The sequence below is a fragment of the Pteropus alecto genome, unplaced genomic scaffold (assembly GCF_000325575.1).
Source record: "Pteropus alecto unplaced genomic scaffold, ASM32557v1 scaffold276, whole genome shotgun sequence".
Lineage (NCBI taxonomy): Eukaryota > Metazoa > Chordata > Mammalia > Chiroptera > Pteropodidae > Pteropus > Pteropus alecto.
Genome location: NW_006438074.1, coordinates 6,667,908 through 6,684,538, shown reverse-complemented (window position 1 = coordinate 6,684,538; position 16,631 = coordinate 6,667,908). Strand labels below are relative to the sequence as shown.

Here is a 16,631-nt window from a genome sequence, read left to right as displayed (position 1 = left end):
CTGCTGAGAAATTCTGAAGAAAAAAGTATTGCATGACAAAGCAGCAGCTAGATTAAGAACATGAATAATAAGCATACCTTTTCATGTAAATAAAAGTGAACTGTAAAATAAATTAGGTTTATTGGTCTTCCTATGTATAATAACACTAGTCTCTAAAAAAAGCTAGACCTTAGTCAATGTTGGAATCTGGAGAACTATTTTCTAAAGTAGAAATTGTGCTTCCCAGGCCCTAAGAATGAAGTTTATTTTTACAAATTTATCATCTCACTAGTTTCACGATACTTTGGTTGGTAATAATAGTATAATTTGCCTAAGGAAAAAATGCTTAATTTCTAGGAGATAGAAAACACAAGTTCAATTCTAAAATGTCTTTGACTAAGTTACATATGACTTTCATTTTTATTTTAATAGTTCAAAATGCATTGTTCCTTCTGCATGATAAGTAGATATTATGAATGCGGATTTCTAGCACTTTAAGAACTACAGCTGGAAATGACCACATGACCATAAATTTAGAAAGCCATAAATGACACGTCATACCAATTATCTTTACTAATGGCCTAGTTAATTACACAATTCATGTACACGTTTCCTTTCAGTGTCATAGCATATATCTGCATATTGCAAAAATCACCCAAGATAGATGGAGAAAATACTAAAATTGGAAAAGTCCTAAGCCTTTTATAGAAATAAGATTTATCGGATTCTTATTTGAATTAATTACAATTTTGATGTTACCTCAGTAAGTTTGGATATACAAACCAACTTAACCCCACAAATGTCAGCCCTATTAATGTCAATTCGATTCTAATGTAGTTACAAGAAAATATGGTTTATGTTAGAGGAAAAACAGCAGGCTCACAAAGCACTGGGCAGGCAGGTAGCCAAAATGAGTCCAGTAGGCTTCACACATAGCTAGGAGGACAGCCGACATTCTATCACTACTCAGCTGTAGTTAAATGTTGCCTTGAGGCAATATAGTCAAAAAACAATAGTAAAATTAAATAGTCTGTGGGCTAGATTTGGTACATGGGTTCCCAGTTTGCTACCTTTGCCACAATGGACAAAGTGGCTAATAATTGCTGAGTCAGAAAAACCTAGATTTAGAAAAACAGCTTTAATTCTAACATACTTCATGAAACAGACACAATCTGAATCTCAGTTTCCTCATCTGTACCTCCTTGAGCTTTTAAAATGAAGTTAGGTGCTCAAAAATTTTAGCTCAATGTTAGCATTAGATGCTGAGGGGTACAGGTACAAAAACGAAAAGGAAAAGGAGCAGCAACAATTCAAGCCTCTCCTCCAGCTAACTGTGGGCTTTACTATTTTTCATTAAGGCTTTGTCCCACCTTCTTTCCCACCACAGGCTATTTTACCAGCAATGCCTCTTCCCTCAGGTTTCTTCAAGGCCTACCTCACACTTCATCTATACCTTTCCTTCCTACTTCAGGACATTCTACTCTCCGCTGTCCTTTAAAAGCACTTTCAGGACTGGCAGTGAAACTAGGGCCTATTTTACTACTTAACTCCAGGGCATACTCATGAAATCCTGTTCCCCTCTACCCATGTAGTAGTTTTTCTCCCAAAATCTTTGAACACTGTGATGTTGTAAATTCTTTATGACAACTCGAAGAACCTATCTGCATCTTCATTGAACAATGCTTTCATCTTTCTTCCCTGTTAGTTAATGTTTGTTCAAGTAATGACAACCAAACAAATTAACCAAATGTCAAACATATTAACGAAAAATTCATTTCTAACCAGATTTGAAAATAACTTCGAATATCCAGTCTAATGCTCTCCTTTAAAAGGAAATGTGAGTTAAGAACCTAATTTAAGTTTTTTTATGAGCATTTTTCTTCATTCTGATACAGTAATTAAAAAAACTATCTTTCTCCAAAAAACTGTTTGATTTCCTCAAAAAGAGAAGTTATATTGATTTCAACTCCGATGAACAAATAATATTCACCACTAATATTTCTTTTTAGCAACCTGGAACCTTCATTCCTTGAAACTTTTGAGAATCAAAAGAATATTATGGTGCCTCTCCCCAGGAAAACGCACAAAGCCTCAAATTTTTATATGCAATTTCGGTAAGTTTAGATTACTCCAGGATCTGCAGTGGATCCACCCACCGCAGGTTAAGAATCCTAACACTAAATGTGAGATTTGTTTTTATTATTAAATGTTATGCATCTTTTTCTTTTTTTAAAGACAACCTTCCTTAATAAGATCTTTAGCTCTGACATTAACTGTGGAAGCAGTCTCCCTTTAAAACTGTCACTACTTCCTAGCAGCCATCCTGACAGCTGACAGAAAATTGAGAATTTCTTACCTCCGAGAAATTAACAGCCAAGGGAATGATTCCAGCCACGTAACATCCCACCAACATAGCCAGAGACAGCAGACCAACGGAGATGAAATCATCCATTCTGCCCTCCTTCATTCAACTACCACCACCAGACTACAAATTGTCAGTGGCTTCAAAGGGTGCTTAGGTTCTTAAACGCGTGATTCCACGAGAACAAGTGGACTTTCCAGTTCCTTCGTCCTCCCCACCAGATGTGTTCACGAGGCACCTTGCTCTTGAACGTACCTGGAAACAGCCCTTTTTTGCTGATATTAGCACCAGAGAGAACTTTCAGCAGTCTTAGGTCCCAGCCCCTGGGTTTTCAGATGCCAGTCACTGGATTCCGGTGGGTTAACAGTTAAAGAAGGGAAAAGTCCATGGGGGGAAATATGCGAATGAGCGACTTCTTCAATCGTCGGAATGAGGGTGGCACAAAGGGCCCACTCTCTCCACAGACAACGTCCCAGGTGGCAGCAGGAAAAGGAGGAAAACCCAAGCGAACTTGTTCGTTCTCCCAGCGCTCCTAGCTCCCTGGGGCACCCTGCCGGTTACTCCCTCAGGCTGGGACCAGCCCACCAGTCCCAGCAAACTCTCCTCCGAGTCTAGAATGAGGAAAGGAGTCCTGCAAGTCTCTAACGATGGGTCTTAGGGGTTCATCAGCGAAGCCGATACAAAGCTGTCTCTGCCCTATACCCGGTGTTGCCCATATTACTCCACTCTGCTGGGCCTTGAACCGGAGCCACTGATACTATAGCTGCCATGGCCGCCAAGTGGCACCCCTTCATTACATCCACTTCCGGATTGCCCCACCGCCCCCTCTTTTAGAAAGGTACTTCCGGGTTACAACCGACCTATGGGCCGGGATTCTAATACTGCCGCCATTTTTTAGTAGGGCTAATGAAAGATGACTTGTGTCACTGTCTACATCAGTGATCGCTTTAGCCGTTATGTCTAATAACGAGAATACGGAAGACAGAGTCTTGACAATAAAAAAAAAAGATTCCTTTTCAAGTTCCGAAAAATTCCCTGTGTATCTCATCGCCCTTATCCAAGATGGCTGAAACAGAGTCGGTATCTGCTCTAGCTGCCGGAAATATGTGAGCCTCTATGGTCTAAAAGGCTCTTTCGCGGTGCGTTTCTGACGACTTCCGGCGGCTCTTCTCGCGGGTATTGGCTGTTGGCGGCGTTGTGGCTAAGCTCGTGTGCGGCGGCAGTGTCGGCGGCGGCTGCAGCGAAAGAGTTTGGCGCGATGGTGAGAAAGGCCTCAGCGGCTCCCCGAACCCCCAGTCTCCAAGTTACTTCAGCCCTGTACATCCTTTACCCCACCTCACCCCCATTCAGCACAAGCGTGCTACTCCCCGGCCCTCCAACTTGCGAGTGGACCCTTTCCCTTTCCCTTCCCGCCGCCGAAACGCTGGGCCTGGCACTAGGCCCCGGAGCCCGGGTCCGCCCTATGGTTGCTCTCCCGCTTACTGGCTTGGGCGATGCGTGCGGTGCTCCAGGATGCTTTTTCTCCCGATTGCTGCTCGGTAGAGGCAGGCGTGGGGATGATGCTCTTTACCTCCAAACGCTCTAGCCTACTGTAGGAACAATGGCCGAGGGATGCCTGACAAACCTGTTCCCAAAGCTGACAGTTTCAATTTATTGCACCCAGCGCGTGGGCCAGGAGGGGTCGTCTTTGCTTGTAGTGGGCTTGCTCAGCTATTTCCCTCCCCTCTTTTTTCCTGTGCTTTGGCTTTGAAAAAGAAAAAAAAAATGTATTATATATATCTTTTTTTCTTTTTTCCAAGATCTTTAGATGCCTGATTTGGTGTTACTCTCAACCCTCAATCCTGTTCTTACTCTTATTTGTATTCTCTTGGGACTGTAAGCTGAAAAAATAGACTTAGTTGAGGGTCCAGGTTCTTTAGAATTTTACTGAGGTAATAGTGGAGTGGGTGGGTGGGTTTTTTTTTTTTTTTTTTAATCCACAAAAGGGAGATGCTCACGGGGGTTATGAGTAATCGTGGTTACTTCCACACTTAACCTTTCGTTTCCTGGTTGCTACAGTTACTGTTAACAAGTTATGCAACTATTGTTAAGGCACTTTTTCAGGTTGTACTTTTCTGAATTCAGTTATTTCCGTGTTTGACCCAACATAGCCTCCTAAAGGGGACTTGGAATTAGAAAATTTGATTTCCAGTTCCTGTTTTGTCACAAATAGCAATGTGACCTTGATTAAGTCATTTTATCTGAGTGTCCTTTCACTGCTTTTTATGTCATTATTTGGTGTGTTAAAATGCTTAGATTAAAATCTGAGAAAGGGACAGCAGTTAATAACCCATTCTTGTTGGACAAATGTCAGTGATAATTCCTATCAATCAGAATATAATTAAAAATTAGAGTGTGTTTAAAGCAAAATTTTATTGGTTCAGCTTTTGCAGTCTTAAGTACTTTTGCTTTACTGGAGATACAAGCTTCAATTTCTTTCAAAGCTAATGAGTAAATTGTGTGTATGTATTATTTCTGCTTCAGCAGAATGACTGTCCTTAGGGTTCATGTTTGTGAGACTTTAAGAAAGTTGACAAAGCCAGATTAACTATTCATTAAAGTGAATCACAGCTACTTGGTAATCATTGAGAATAGAGAGATTTTATTAAGGTAATTCTGCATAACTTTTTCTGATTAGGTTTCACAATCTTATTTTCCTTTTGTAGCAAATATAAAATATATGTATTTGCCTAAATGTACTTATATTTTGTATGTATATTCATAGCTTTTAAATATATATTTTGTACTGGTCATTCCTCCAAGAAAGAAGACCATAAGGAAGGCAAGGACCAAATCTGTCCAGAAGAAGGAAAAAAAACTGATAAGAAAAATATATTTGGGTTTTTAATAAAACCGAAGGGTTCTGAAAATAGCTTCAATAAGAAGAAAGTCACAAAAACTGATTTGAGTGGTATTATGATCTTAAATTTGCAACAGGAAAGCACTGCCTCTTAAAATAACCATTTTTGACTATAGTTTTATAGTCATTTTTTTGTTCTTAGTAGTTCTTAATCCTTGTCATTGGGCAGTAAGTATCGAAAATAGTATAATTTGCCATGAAGGATTTTATAGCATACTATGAATTTCTCAAAATGTGAGTTAGAAACTTACAGTGAAATCACATTTTTTCCCCCTGTAGTCTCACACCATTTTGCTGGTACAGCCTACCAAGAGGCCAGAAGGCAGAACTTACGCTGACTATGAATCTGTGAATGAATGCATGGAAGGTGAGTTTAAACACTGTTCTAGGGGTAGAAATCTTTCACTTATTTTTTTCCTGACACTCACTATTAGAATGTGTCTCATATAGGAACTAGGTTTGTTTTTTTCTCCAGATTTCTGGGTTTGTTAATTTGAGCAGAGGAAGTAGATATTTAGGAATGCTGTTAGGAAATAAAAATTAGTTCAGAGAATAAAGACAAATGGAACCAAATCAGTATAATTTATTGTGCTTTGATAAGTGGTCACCACACTGAAGGGGAACTGTTAGCTCTTAATGTTTCTTTATTCAGTAAACCATTAGATGAGAGCATGTAGATTGGATTGTCACAAATTGCATTCATTCATCTTTAACATTTAATCATTATATCAGATAAGCCAATTGTGCATGCCCTACACCCTTTCTAGCAAATTGTCCATTCTTCTTATGTTACAAAGATTTTATAGTCATTCTTTTTGCCATTTGTTGCTACCCAAAGCTAACTGGATTAGACTTAAAAATCTGTTCATTCAAAGCCAACAATGGGTAGACCTGTGAAAATAGAGACAGCTGAAATAGAGACAGGTTCTAGGTAGCTGGCAGCATGCCTTTGGTTGCCATGAAATTATGCCCGGATTTTTAAAGAGCGAAGCGCTTGTTCTTTTTTCATGTCCCTTCCTCTGCTGTCCTCCTTGCTTGCCACTAATGTAGGCTTTGTCTACGTGCTGCCTTAGCAGAATGTTGCCTTACCTATATCATGTCTGATCGTTGATTCTGCAATACTCTTTACTACCCTTCATTGATTTTAGTGAAGCCTAACTTTTTTTCTAATTAATACACTTTATTTCTAGAACAGTTTTAGGTTTAAAGAAAAATTAAACAAAATACAGAGTGTTTCTATGTATTCCCTCTTCCCACCCCCTATGCAGTTCTCCTATTAATAACATCTTGCATTGTATGATGCATTCGTTTACAGTTGACAAGCCAGTATTGATACATTATTATTATTAACTAAAGTCCATAGTTAGGGTTCATTCTTTGTGTTGTACAGTTCTGTAGGTTTGACAAATGCATGTCTTATATCCACCATTACAGAATCAACAGAAGAGTTAACTGCCCTAAAAATCCTCTTTGTCCCACCTATTCATCTTCGCCAGCCCACCCTCTGCCCCTGACAATTGTTGGTCTTAGTGCCTCCTTAGTTTAGCCTTTTCCAGAATGTCTTAGAGTTGGAATCATTACTATATATAGTCCTTTCAGACTGGCTTCTTTCACTTAGCAATGTACATTTAAAGTTCTCCCATATCTTTTTGTGGTTTAATAGCTTTTTTCTTTTTAAATTAGAAATGGCGATTTATTTTCCATTTAAAAAGTTAGAAATAATTCAGATGGAATTACTAAATCAGTTCTCAAATGGTGGTTGCCAAATGGTAATTTTCTTATTTTTCTCTTACAGTAGTTAATATTCCTCTGGAAAGCAGAGCTTTCCCTCTTTGCTCCATTTCCTTTTTAATTAATAGATTTTATTTTTTTAGAGTAGTTTTAGGTTCACAAGAAATTTGTTTGTTAGAGAATTGAATTCCCATATTAACCCCTGCACCTAACCCCCGCTTCCCCAATTACTTACATATTTTTGTGACACATTTGTTACAATTGTAGAACCAGTACTGATACGTTATTATTAACTGCAGTCCATAGTTTACATTATGTTCAGTCTTTGCTTTGAATATTTTGCAGATTTTCATGTATGTGTAATGTGTATCTACCATAATGTCTTTGGAGTTTTGCCTTTTCCAGAATGTCATGTAGTTTGGATTATATAGTATGTAGCTTTTTTACATTGACTCTTGGACCTAGAAAAATATGCTTTTTCAATTCCTTCATGTCTTTTGTGAAAGCGGATTTTTTAATATCACTGAATAATAGTCTGTTGTATGGATCCTCTACAGTTTGGTTATCCATTCACCTATTGAAGGACGTCTTGCTTGCTTTCAGATTTTGGCACTTATGAATAAAGCTCCTGTAAATAATTTGTGTCCAGGTTTTTGTGCGGATGTAAATTTTCAACTCCTTGGGGTAAATAGCAAGGGGTATGATTGTTGGCTTGTGTGGTAAGGCTATGTTTAGCTTTGTAAGAAACTGACGAACTGTCTTCAGACATTTTGCATTCCTACTAGCAGTGAGTGAGAGTTCCTGTTGGTCTACATCCTTGGCAGCATTTGGTGTTGTCAGCGTTTTGGATTTTTGCCATTCTGATGTATAGATCTCATTGTTTTAATGTGCAGTTTCCTAATAACATGATGTTGAGCATCTTTTCATAATGTTTATTTGCCGTCATTATATCTTCTTTGATGAGGCGTCTGTTCAGATCTTTTGCCCATTTTTTAAATTGAGTTTTCTTATTGAGTTTTAGGAGTTCTTTGTGTATTTTTGATAACAGTCATTTATCAGATTGATATATGTATTTACAAAGATTTTCTTTCAGTCTTTGGCTTGTCTTTTCACTTCATTGATAGGGTCCTTGAAACGCAAAAGATTTAAATTTTGATAAACTCCAATTTATATATCTTTTCTTCTGTTACTTGTGGTTTTGGTGTCACATTGAAGAAGCCATTACCTTATCCGAAGTCATGAGAATGTGTGCCTATATTTTCTTCCAGGGTTTTAGAATTTGGGTTCTCTGAGCCATTTTGACTGAATATTTATAAATTCATAAATATTTATAAATTTATAAATGCAGGTATGAGTCCAACTTCATTCTTTTATATGTGAATATACAGTTGTCCTAGCACCTTTTGTTGAAAAGACTATTTTTCCATTGAATTGTCTTGGTATCCTTGTCAAAAAAATTGACTATAATTATGAGGGTTTATTCGTGAACTCTCATTTCTATTCCATTGATCCATATGCCTATCCTTAGGCATCAGCATTACCACACTGTCTTGATTACTGTCTTTTTATAGTAAGTTTTGGAATCAGGAAGTTCGAGTCTTTGAATTTTGTTCTTTTTCAAGGTTGTTTTGGCTCTCCTGGGTCCCTTGTATTTCCATTATCAAATTTAGGATTAGTTTGTCAATTTCTGCAAAAATAGCTCAGATTTTTATAGAGGATGCATTGAATCTATAGATCATTTTGGCAAATATTATCATCTTAATATTAAGTCTCCCAATCTATGAACATGAGATATCATTCCATTTATTTAAATATTTACTTTCAATGACATTTTATAGTTTTCAGTGTATGTCTTATGCTTCTTTTATTAAATTTATTTCTAAGAGTTTTATTCCTTTTTGATGCTATTATACATGGAAATGTTTTCTTAATTTCATCTTCAGATTGTTATTGTTAGGTTATAGAAATACAGTCGATTTTTGTATATTGACGCAATATCCTGCAGTGTTGTTGCACTCACTTAATGGTTCTAATAGTTTTTTGTGTGTGCATGGTTTCCTTAGGATGTTCTGTATACAAGCTTATGTCATCTGTGAAGAGATGGTTGTACTTCTTCCTTTCCAACCTAAATGCCTATTATTTCTTTTTCTTGCCAAATCACCCTGGCTAGCACTTCCAGTACAATATTGAATACATGTGGCAAGAACAGATACACTAGCGTTCTTCCTAATCTGAGTAGAAAAGCATCCATCTTTCACCATTAAATATGGTAGCTGTGAATTTATTTTCCTGGTTTTTATTTCTTTTCCATTTTGACCTTTCTAATCAGTATTCTCTGATCACAATGTGGTATACTATGCCAATCAAAAACCATAACTAAGATAGCTTTTGATAGCTCTGTGGTTGAATATTTTTATTAGGAAATTTTTGAAGTCAGTTGAGAGGTAAACGGAGGACCTGTGCATACAGGATAGGACATGTTTTTCCTAACTAACATTTATTCACTCGTCTATTCATCATAGTAGTCTTAAAAGTATTTGTAGTGGGATTGGACTGAAGAGGTTATGTTTCCATTTTGTAGGAATGAGAGAGGACTGTGTCACTGTATAGAAATTAAATAATGTGCTCTTTAGATAATTATGTTAATTTGGTCTCAGTGATTGTGCTCATTTTATTGTCTTTTTATCACTTACATTTGAGTACTTATATGCTTATTGCATGTACTGGTTCTTTGTTATTTTGCATAATCTTCACAACAGTTCTTTGTAGATACTGTTATCTCTGTTTGACAGATAGGGTTCGGGAATGGAGTCAAGTCTCTGAATCCAGAGTTAAGGATCTTACATACTCTGTTACGATAATCTCTTCCTCATTGCCAATTTTGATTTATTTTTGTTTTTGGATTTTCTTTTCGTTTTGTGTAGGATGGGAGTTGGTTTTTTGTTTGCTGCATTGTTTCAAAATTTGAAAGCAAAATAGAAAGTATCATTTACAAGTGTGGTATTTTTCTTTACTCTGTGGCTAATGAAAAACCTGATAAGATAGTGTCTTCATTTGTTAGAACCATCATATATGACAAGTCTTTAAAGTCCTTTTAGATACAATGGCTCATAGTACTCTTTTTATTATTAAGGCACAAAATACCAATGTTCTGGAGAATTTATAAAGTTTTTATAAAATTGCTAGCCCAACTTTATGAAAATAAGTATTATGTTATCAACATATAATCAGCATACTATTTATATCTAAAGTTTATGCAATTTTAAGATCTTGGTTTTCCTCTCTTAGGCGTTTGTAAAATGTATGAGGAACATCTGAAGAGAATGAATCCCAACAGCCCCTCTATCACGTATGATATCAGTCAGTTGTTTGATTTTATTGATGATCTGGCAGACCTCAGCTGCCTTGTGTAAGTATTAACCACCATGTCTCTTAAGTTGTATTTTCCTCTTGTTTATTGAGGCAATTTATGGTATTGGGAGCTCACTCTACCTGACACTGGTCTTTGCATTTTGACTTCTAGGTAGTAATTATTATTTCATCTACATATAGCTCTAAAATAACTTGACAACATAAAGCTAAAGGCACAGGAAAATCTTAAGAACTTTGCTAATTGGTTCAGTTAGTATGCAGAGAAGATGCCAATTAAGAATTTCAAAGTCCTGATTCTCTGTTCTTTAAACCAATCTTTTTCTTTGTTTTTCTTCCTTTATAGTCTTTGTCCCTAAAGTAATTGGCTTTTAATTAAAACTAAGATTATTCTGTTTTTATGACACTATTTTTAAAATGTAAATATATGTAGGACCAAAATGGAATTTAATTTTAATCCTACCCGGTGTTAACCATGCATATTTTGGTATGTTAGAGTGAGATTTTTAGACCGACCCATATGTTTTCTATTTTCAGAAATTCATCAGATTTAAAATTTTTTTCATGCCAGACACTGCTAGAAGTAAATGTTTTTCAGTGATGAAAAACATATCAGTCTTAATTATTTTAATATAAAAAGCTCAGAAAACTATAAGAGAACAACAAAACTGCAGGTATTATACTAATAAGAAAAAAAGAATTGTAGGCAGCCAACACAGACAACTTTTTTAAGGAATTTAGCTCAGAAGGAGAGTAGAGAACTGAGGTTATAGCTGGAGGAAGAAATAGATTTATTTAATGTTTTTTTAAGGTAGGGGGAATAATGGTAAATTTGCAGACTGATGGTATGATCTAGTATAGAGAGAGAAATTGATGGCTTTAGATAGACCTTGGGCAGTTCATTAATACTAAAATAGAGAGAGCAGGCAGATGTGGTGGAACTTAGGGAAATTATTTTCTGATCGTTTTAATTATCTAAGAAGTAGGGACACCATTTGGAGTTATGGGTGAGTATTGGAAGTTTGTGAAAAGAGGTAAGAAATAATCTAGGGTGAAGGGATTGGGAAATGTGTCATTCATGAGGTACCTGCTAATGAATTTAAAATGGAATTAGTCATTGTGATAGTTTTTTCCTGGTCACTCTTAACCTGATAGTTGTATGCAGAGAATTAGCAAAGATATTGCTAAAAGTTGAGGGTGTATACAAGGGAATATTGTGTAAAGAACTGAATGATCATGAAATGTAAGCAAGGCTTAGGGGATGAGACAGAGGTAGAATCAATTAATTATAGGTCCCTGTGGAGTCAGAGGATTGTTGAAGTTGAGGTATTGGGAAGTAGTAAGTGATCAAAGAATGAAATGCTTGAAATTGGGAGATTGAAGTTGCTGGTAATGAACAAGATGTAGGGATCTGGCCACGGAAGGACAAGAGACGAGATCGTTGGAAGAAAGAATGTCGAGGAACTGAGAGGCCCAGATATTGGCGGAACCATCTACTCGATATGAAGTCACCAATAATGTATATTTACTTTCTAGATTTTGAGAACAGAGAGCTTTGTTTTTATTCAGTGCTGTATCATCAGTGCCTAGAATAGTATCTGGCAGATAGTTGATATTGAGTAAATATTGGTTGTATAGATGCATGTCATCCATAGAATACAATTTGAGGTATAACTTTTTAAATTGTTAGTGATTTTCCTTTTCCCTTGCTTACAGTAAAGCTATATTCTGAATTGATATGATGGTTAAACAAAAGTGAAAGAATCTGACTTCTGTCATGCTAAATATTGCAATGTCTCACAGTTCACTTGCATACCTGTGCTTTATTTTTTAAATGAATTACTGATTTTATTAAAAATTAATAGCTGTTATTCCAATTTTATAAAAACCATTGAGACATATTGAGATATCAGGTATCTAATCCTGATGCTTTGGGACATGGCACTCATTCTCGACAGATGGGAATTAAAGCCAAGAATTGTTTTATTCACAGTGTGAAAATTACACAAAGAAAAAATGATTTTGAGACATACTACAAGTATGTCATTAACAACAGAACATAACATTTCTAAATTTGTGCCATTAAATGTAAACTGGAAACTACATCTAGTATGCTAAAATGGTTTCTGATATTTGCTTTATCAAAAAAACTATGAATTGTAGTTTATGTTTCTGTCTCTAATGTTGAAACTTTTTGGCTTCTGAAAACTTTCAGAATCAAATTTAGGATTTAGAACCATTTCATCCGTGTGACTTTGTTTTGCCCCTTTTGTTATTTGAATATTCTGGAGAAATAAGGCATTCTTTCCAAAGAGGCCACCTATTGCTATGGCACCTCTTTGACGGTTAGCACATCCTGCCCCTCTCCTAAATCAGGGATTATGAATTGGGCTGTTATTCCTTAGACCAAGAATTGAGCCCAGCTTTGGTTTGTAAATTGTGTACTTGTTTCTATTAAATTTATATGGCGATGACATCGAACTTTTTCTCTTTTAAACTAATATAGGAAGAAATGGACGAATAAGATTGTACTTTGTGATATAATTAAACCTAGGACAAAATTTAGGCATGGAGGATTTGTAGTTCATATATTTGAAGTCAGACTACAAATTTCTTCACTGTTCTCTGATCTGTAAAGTTTTTTAAAATAAGCTTTTTCTAAGATAACGGCCTCTTGAATATGTAGGCTTTTCTTGTTTACTTAGAGACAATAGGGATATTTTTATCCTTGATTATCATAACAGGGATAATTACTGCTAATCAAGAAGACACTGGCTGATTTCACCGCTCAGTCCTACAGCTTCTGTTCTCGTATAAACCTGCATTCATTGACCATAACACTGGGCTAAAAGATTTCATCTGTGCCAACAGTTTGAGATTTTATAAATGTACGTAACATTTAATTGTCTCATTTTCAGGTGCCAGTTAACAGTCACCAATATACTGCTTTCCATAAAGAAAGCATTAATACTATTTCTTGAGTTGGAAAATAGCATGCAAGTTGATGAATTTCTAAATGTTCAAAACCAAAATGTTCTTGTTGGGGGGTGTCTAAATAAGGCAGTCCCACCCAGATATTATAGTTCTAAAAAATTTTGCCTCTTTTTTAGTTCTTTTCCAGTGTTAACATAAATATTATAGTCTATTCTGCCATGCTTTAAAGTAGACTAGATTAGCAGTTCTTTAATTAGGAAACACAAGGGGTGGCTCTATAGAGTAGTGGTTAGCACATCTGCTTTACACGCAGAAGAGTCTATGTTCGACCCCCAGCGGAACCATGGCCCATACCCCGGGTGCGCCAGGCCCCAGGTGCACGCCACAAGCGCATGGGAAGAGATGCCTTGCCTTCAGAGATCCATTTCTTAAGGGGAGATGGCAACACCCATAGGTCAGGGGTGGAAAGGCGATGGTTGGTTAAAAATAATAATAATTAGGAAACACGAAAAAGATATTTGAAGAAATTTGTTTTGCTTTTTAAAATATTTCTCGTAACAAAAGAACATTAGTAAAAAGCTAAATGTTTCTTTTTATTTGGTTAACCATTCTGTAAAAGTAGAAAGCTTGTACATTTTTAATAAATCAAATTCTGACCCTACCATTCAGGGAAAGAAATGATAATGGTATAAAAAATTCCTACTTTGGAGTTTGTTTCTCTTGCTAAAAATTGAAGCATAGGTCTCTAGCTCAGTGGTTAATAGTAAGGACTCTGGTCAGGAGTGTTTAAGCTTCTTCTTGCCCAAAGTCACTTAGCTAATAAGTTGCTGTACTTTGTGCTTTGGTTTCCAAAAAGAATAATTTTATCTACTCCTACAGGGTTGTAAAAAGAATTGAGTTGATTCAGATAAGTACTTAAAGCTATACCTAGCAGTTGGTAACTTCTTAATAGGTACTTATGTAATTTTTTGTTAAAATATGAAACTTCTGGTTAAAATGAAACAAAATTGATAAATCAAGATTTTGTTTTTCTAGGAGGTATCCTTAAAGTTTTTTTAAGGCAAACTGCATCTGTGCCTCTCTTGGATGCCATGCAGTGTTTCCACCAGATGGTGCACATGGCTTTGAAACACTGTGATATCCTTTGTATTTGTGCAATCTCTAGTTACCGCCTGCGTTTTTATACTATAGCTTTATTTTTTTCAATCCAAATATGAATTTATTGTTTAACCATCTAGATTTCAGTTGTAGGTCAACTGGACTGTTTCTATTTTTTTGAGTCCTGTAAAGATGCCTTGAGCATTGGAATTTCATTGCTAATGCTAGTCCTTGCATGCCTGACCCTTCCCTACCGATAAGAGCCATTTTGGAGCTTGTTAGTTTTCTAATAACTCCATTGGCCTCTAGCATTATTTTAAAAAGCAAATCCTAAAATACAGGTTAAAAGATTTCCTCCTGTTAATACTTTTCAGGTAAGAGATCTTTGTGGCAGTAACATGCTTTTAAAGGTTTTTTTAGTTAATTCAAAATAAATTTAGCAAATTTGAAGTTGGTACTAGTGTTTGGTTTTGTTTTTTAATCACTAGAGGAACCATAAAAATAGTAACTATGTAGGAGGAAGAACATGTGTTTTCTGGTCATAACTCATTTTAAAAAGTAGATGTTCTGTGTAACATGTTGAGAATTTAAGATCTCTAGGCCTTGGTTTCTTATTCTGCTTTAAGATTGTACTAAGTGATCTAAAGTTCATATCACTTAAAATTTAACAGTTATGTAATCAGCTTTTATATTTTCATTAAGTTCATGTGTGAACATTTACATGTCTCTGCCATCATCAGGCGGTTATAATGTGGGGTTTTAAAGAATGACAGTAATTAACCATTGTAACTTTGCTCATTACTTTTCTGTTCCTCAGTTACCGAGCTGATACCCAGACATACCAGCCTTATAACAAAGACTGGATTAAAGAGAAGATCTACGTGCTCCTTCGTCGGCAGGCCCAGCAGGCCGGGAAATAGTTGTATTGGAAGGGGATGGGAGTGGGGTGGAACACAGGTGTGTACAGCGTGCTGTAGTGGAAGTTTTGTATTATAGTAATCCTGTTTCCATTTTGGTACACTCTAGCCAGGATCGAATGTATTAGATGAAATGTGAGGATCTTGTTCAATCTGAAACCCCTGTCACCCCCTTTTTTTTCTTTCTTTCCTTTTTTTTACTTAAATATTTTTATGATTATTTAGATGGAAGTTGTTCTTTGTCAGATAATGTTGATTCCAATCCTTCAAAAACTCTTCATATCTGCTATATAACATTCACTGTACTAACCCTTCTTCAAGTTGAAGGGGGGGGTGGTGGCACAGGTTAGTTATGTCCTCAAGATACAGTCTAGTGAAAAACAAATAAATGTTCTTTAGTTATATTTTTCGCGAGTGATTTTGTTTGTTTGTTTCTGAGCATTGAATTTCCTTGCAAAGCATTGTGTTACAAAACTAATAGGCTGTTACCCAAAGAATTTTAATTTTGCTGTGGTTTATGTGAAGCTAACAAGTTTTTACCTCCTATTTCTAGCCTTGTAAAAATCTCATTTGTAGCTCCAAAGTTTGTTCCTCCTGTTGATGGCAAATATCAAAAATTTTCTGGTGACATAGCTTGTCTGTTGTAGCAGCCAGGTTGGTTCCTTAGCTTTGGTCATGTACTCTGTGGGAAGTCCTTGTGCCTTTCTCAGGCTTCAGCAGTTGAATTCTGATTAAAAGTCTTGTACAGAAGCTATAAGGTGAGGGAAAGACCACGGAAAAAATACAAGGAATTTTGCTTTTAATGTAGAGTATGGTCACATTATGACTTGAATATACACTGTAGTGTACCTCTATTTTCTGATTCTCCTATTATCACTGATAGCCAGTAATATCTTTATGTACTATAAGAGTGGCAGTTTTTATGGAGGCTTCCTGACTGGCCTTATATTCTCCTTCTCCCCTCCCCTACTTTTACATTAGGGCCTTAACTATTTTTCTTGTTTTATGCAGAACTGAATTCTGAGTTAATATTTATATGTGTTCACTTCTTCTATAGACTAATTCTATTAATGAAATCTCATCACTTTATTAAAGGATTATTAATAGTTTGCCTTATAAAATTATGTATAGCTATAGTTAATATTTCATATGAATCAGCCAAATTTTAAGGCTAAAATGTTTTCACAGAGACAGTAGGTCCAAAAGTAAGTCAGATCGTCCTACTTTTAGCTTGGCCTGTCCTATTAACATAGTTTTATTTCTCTAACAGATATGATCTTGGCTTCAGTTTCTGTGGAATACTCTAGAGCACATCTGGAGGGAATGGGATCCCTTGATTCCT

At 36.0% G+C, this 16,631-nt stretch overlaps 2 protein-coding genes across 3 annotated transcripts in view; one reads left to right on the top strand and one right to left on the bottom strand.

The window, feature by feature from the left end:
- Positions 1 to 3,330, bottom strand: part of SLC39A9 (solute carrier family 39 member 9) — a 36,583-nt gene extending 33,253 nt beyond the window's left edge. The window contains exon 1 of one of the 2 annotated variants that reach the window (XM_006915159.3): positions 2,336 to 3,330. In XM_006915159.3, the coding sequence (XP_006915221.1) occupies positions 2,336 to 2,446 (111 nt within the window). In that variant the 5' untranslated portion in view covers positions 2,447 to 3,330. The remainder of the gene's footprint in view (positions 1 to 2,335) is intronic. The other variant, XM_025049087.1, reaches the window with a different exon arrangement.
- Positions 3,331 to 3,449: 119 nt separating this feature from the next.
- On the top strand, positions 3,450 to 15,693 carry ERH (ERH, mRNA splicing and mitosis factor). Its single transcript, XM_006915158.3, has 4 exons — positions 3,450 to 3,602; positions 5,520 to 5,607; positions 10,260 to 10,380; positions 15,190 to 15,693. The coding sequence occupies exons 1-4, from the start codon at positions 3,600 to 3,602 to the stop codon at positions 15,290 to 15,292; spliced, it is 315 nt and encodes a 104-aa protein (XP_006915220.1). The 5' UTR covers positions 3,450 to 3,599; the 3' UTR covers positions 15,293 to 15,693.
- The last annotated feature ends 938 nt before the right edge of the window (positions 15,694 to 16,631 follow it).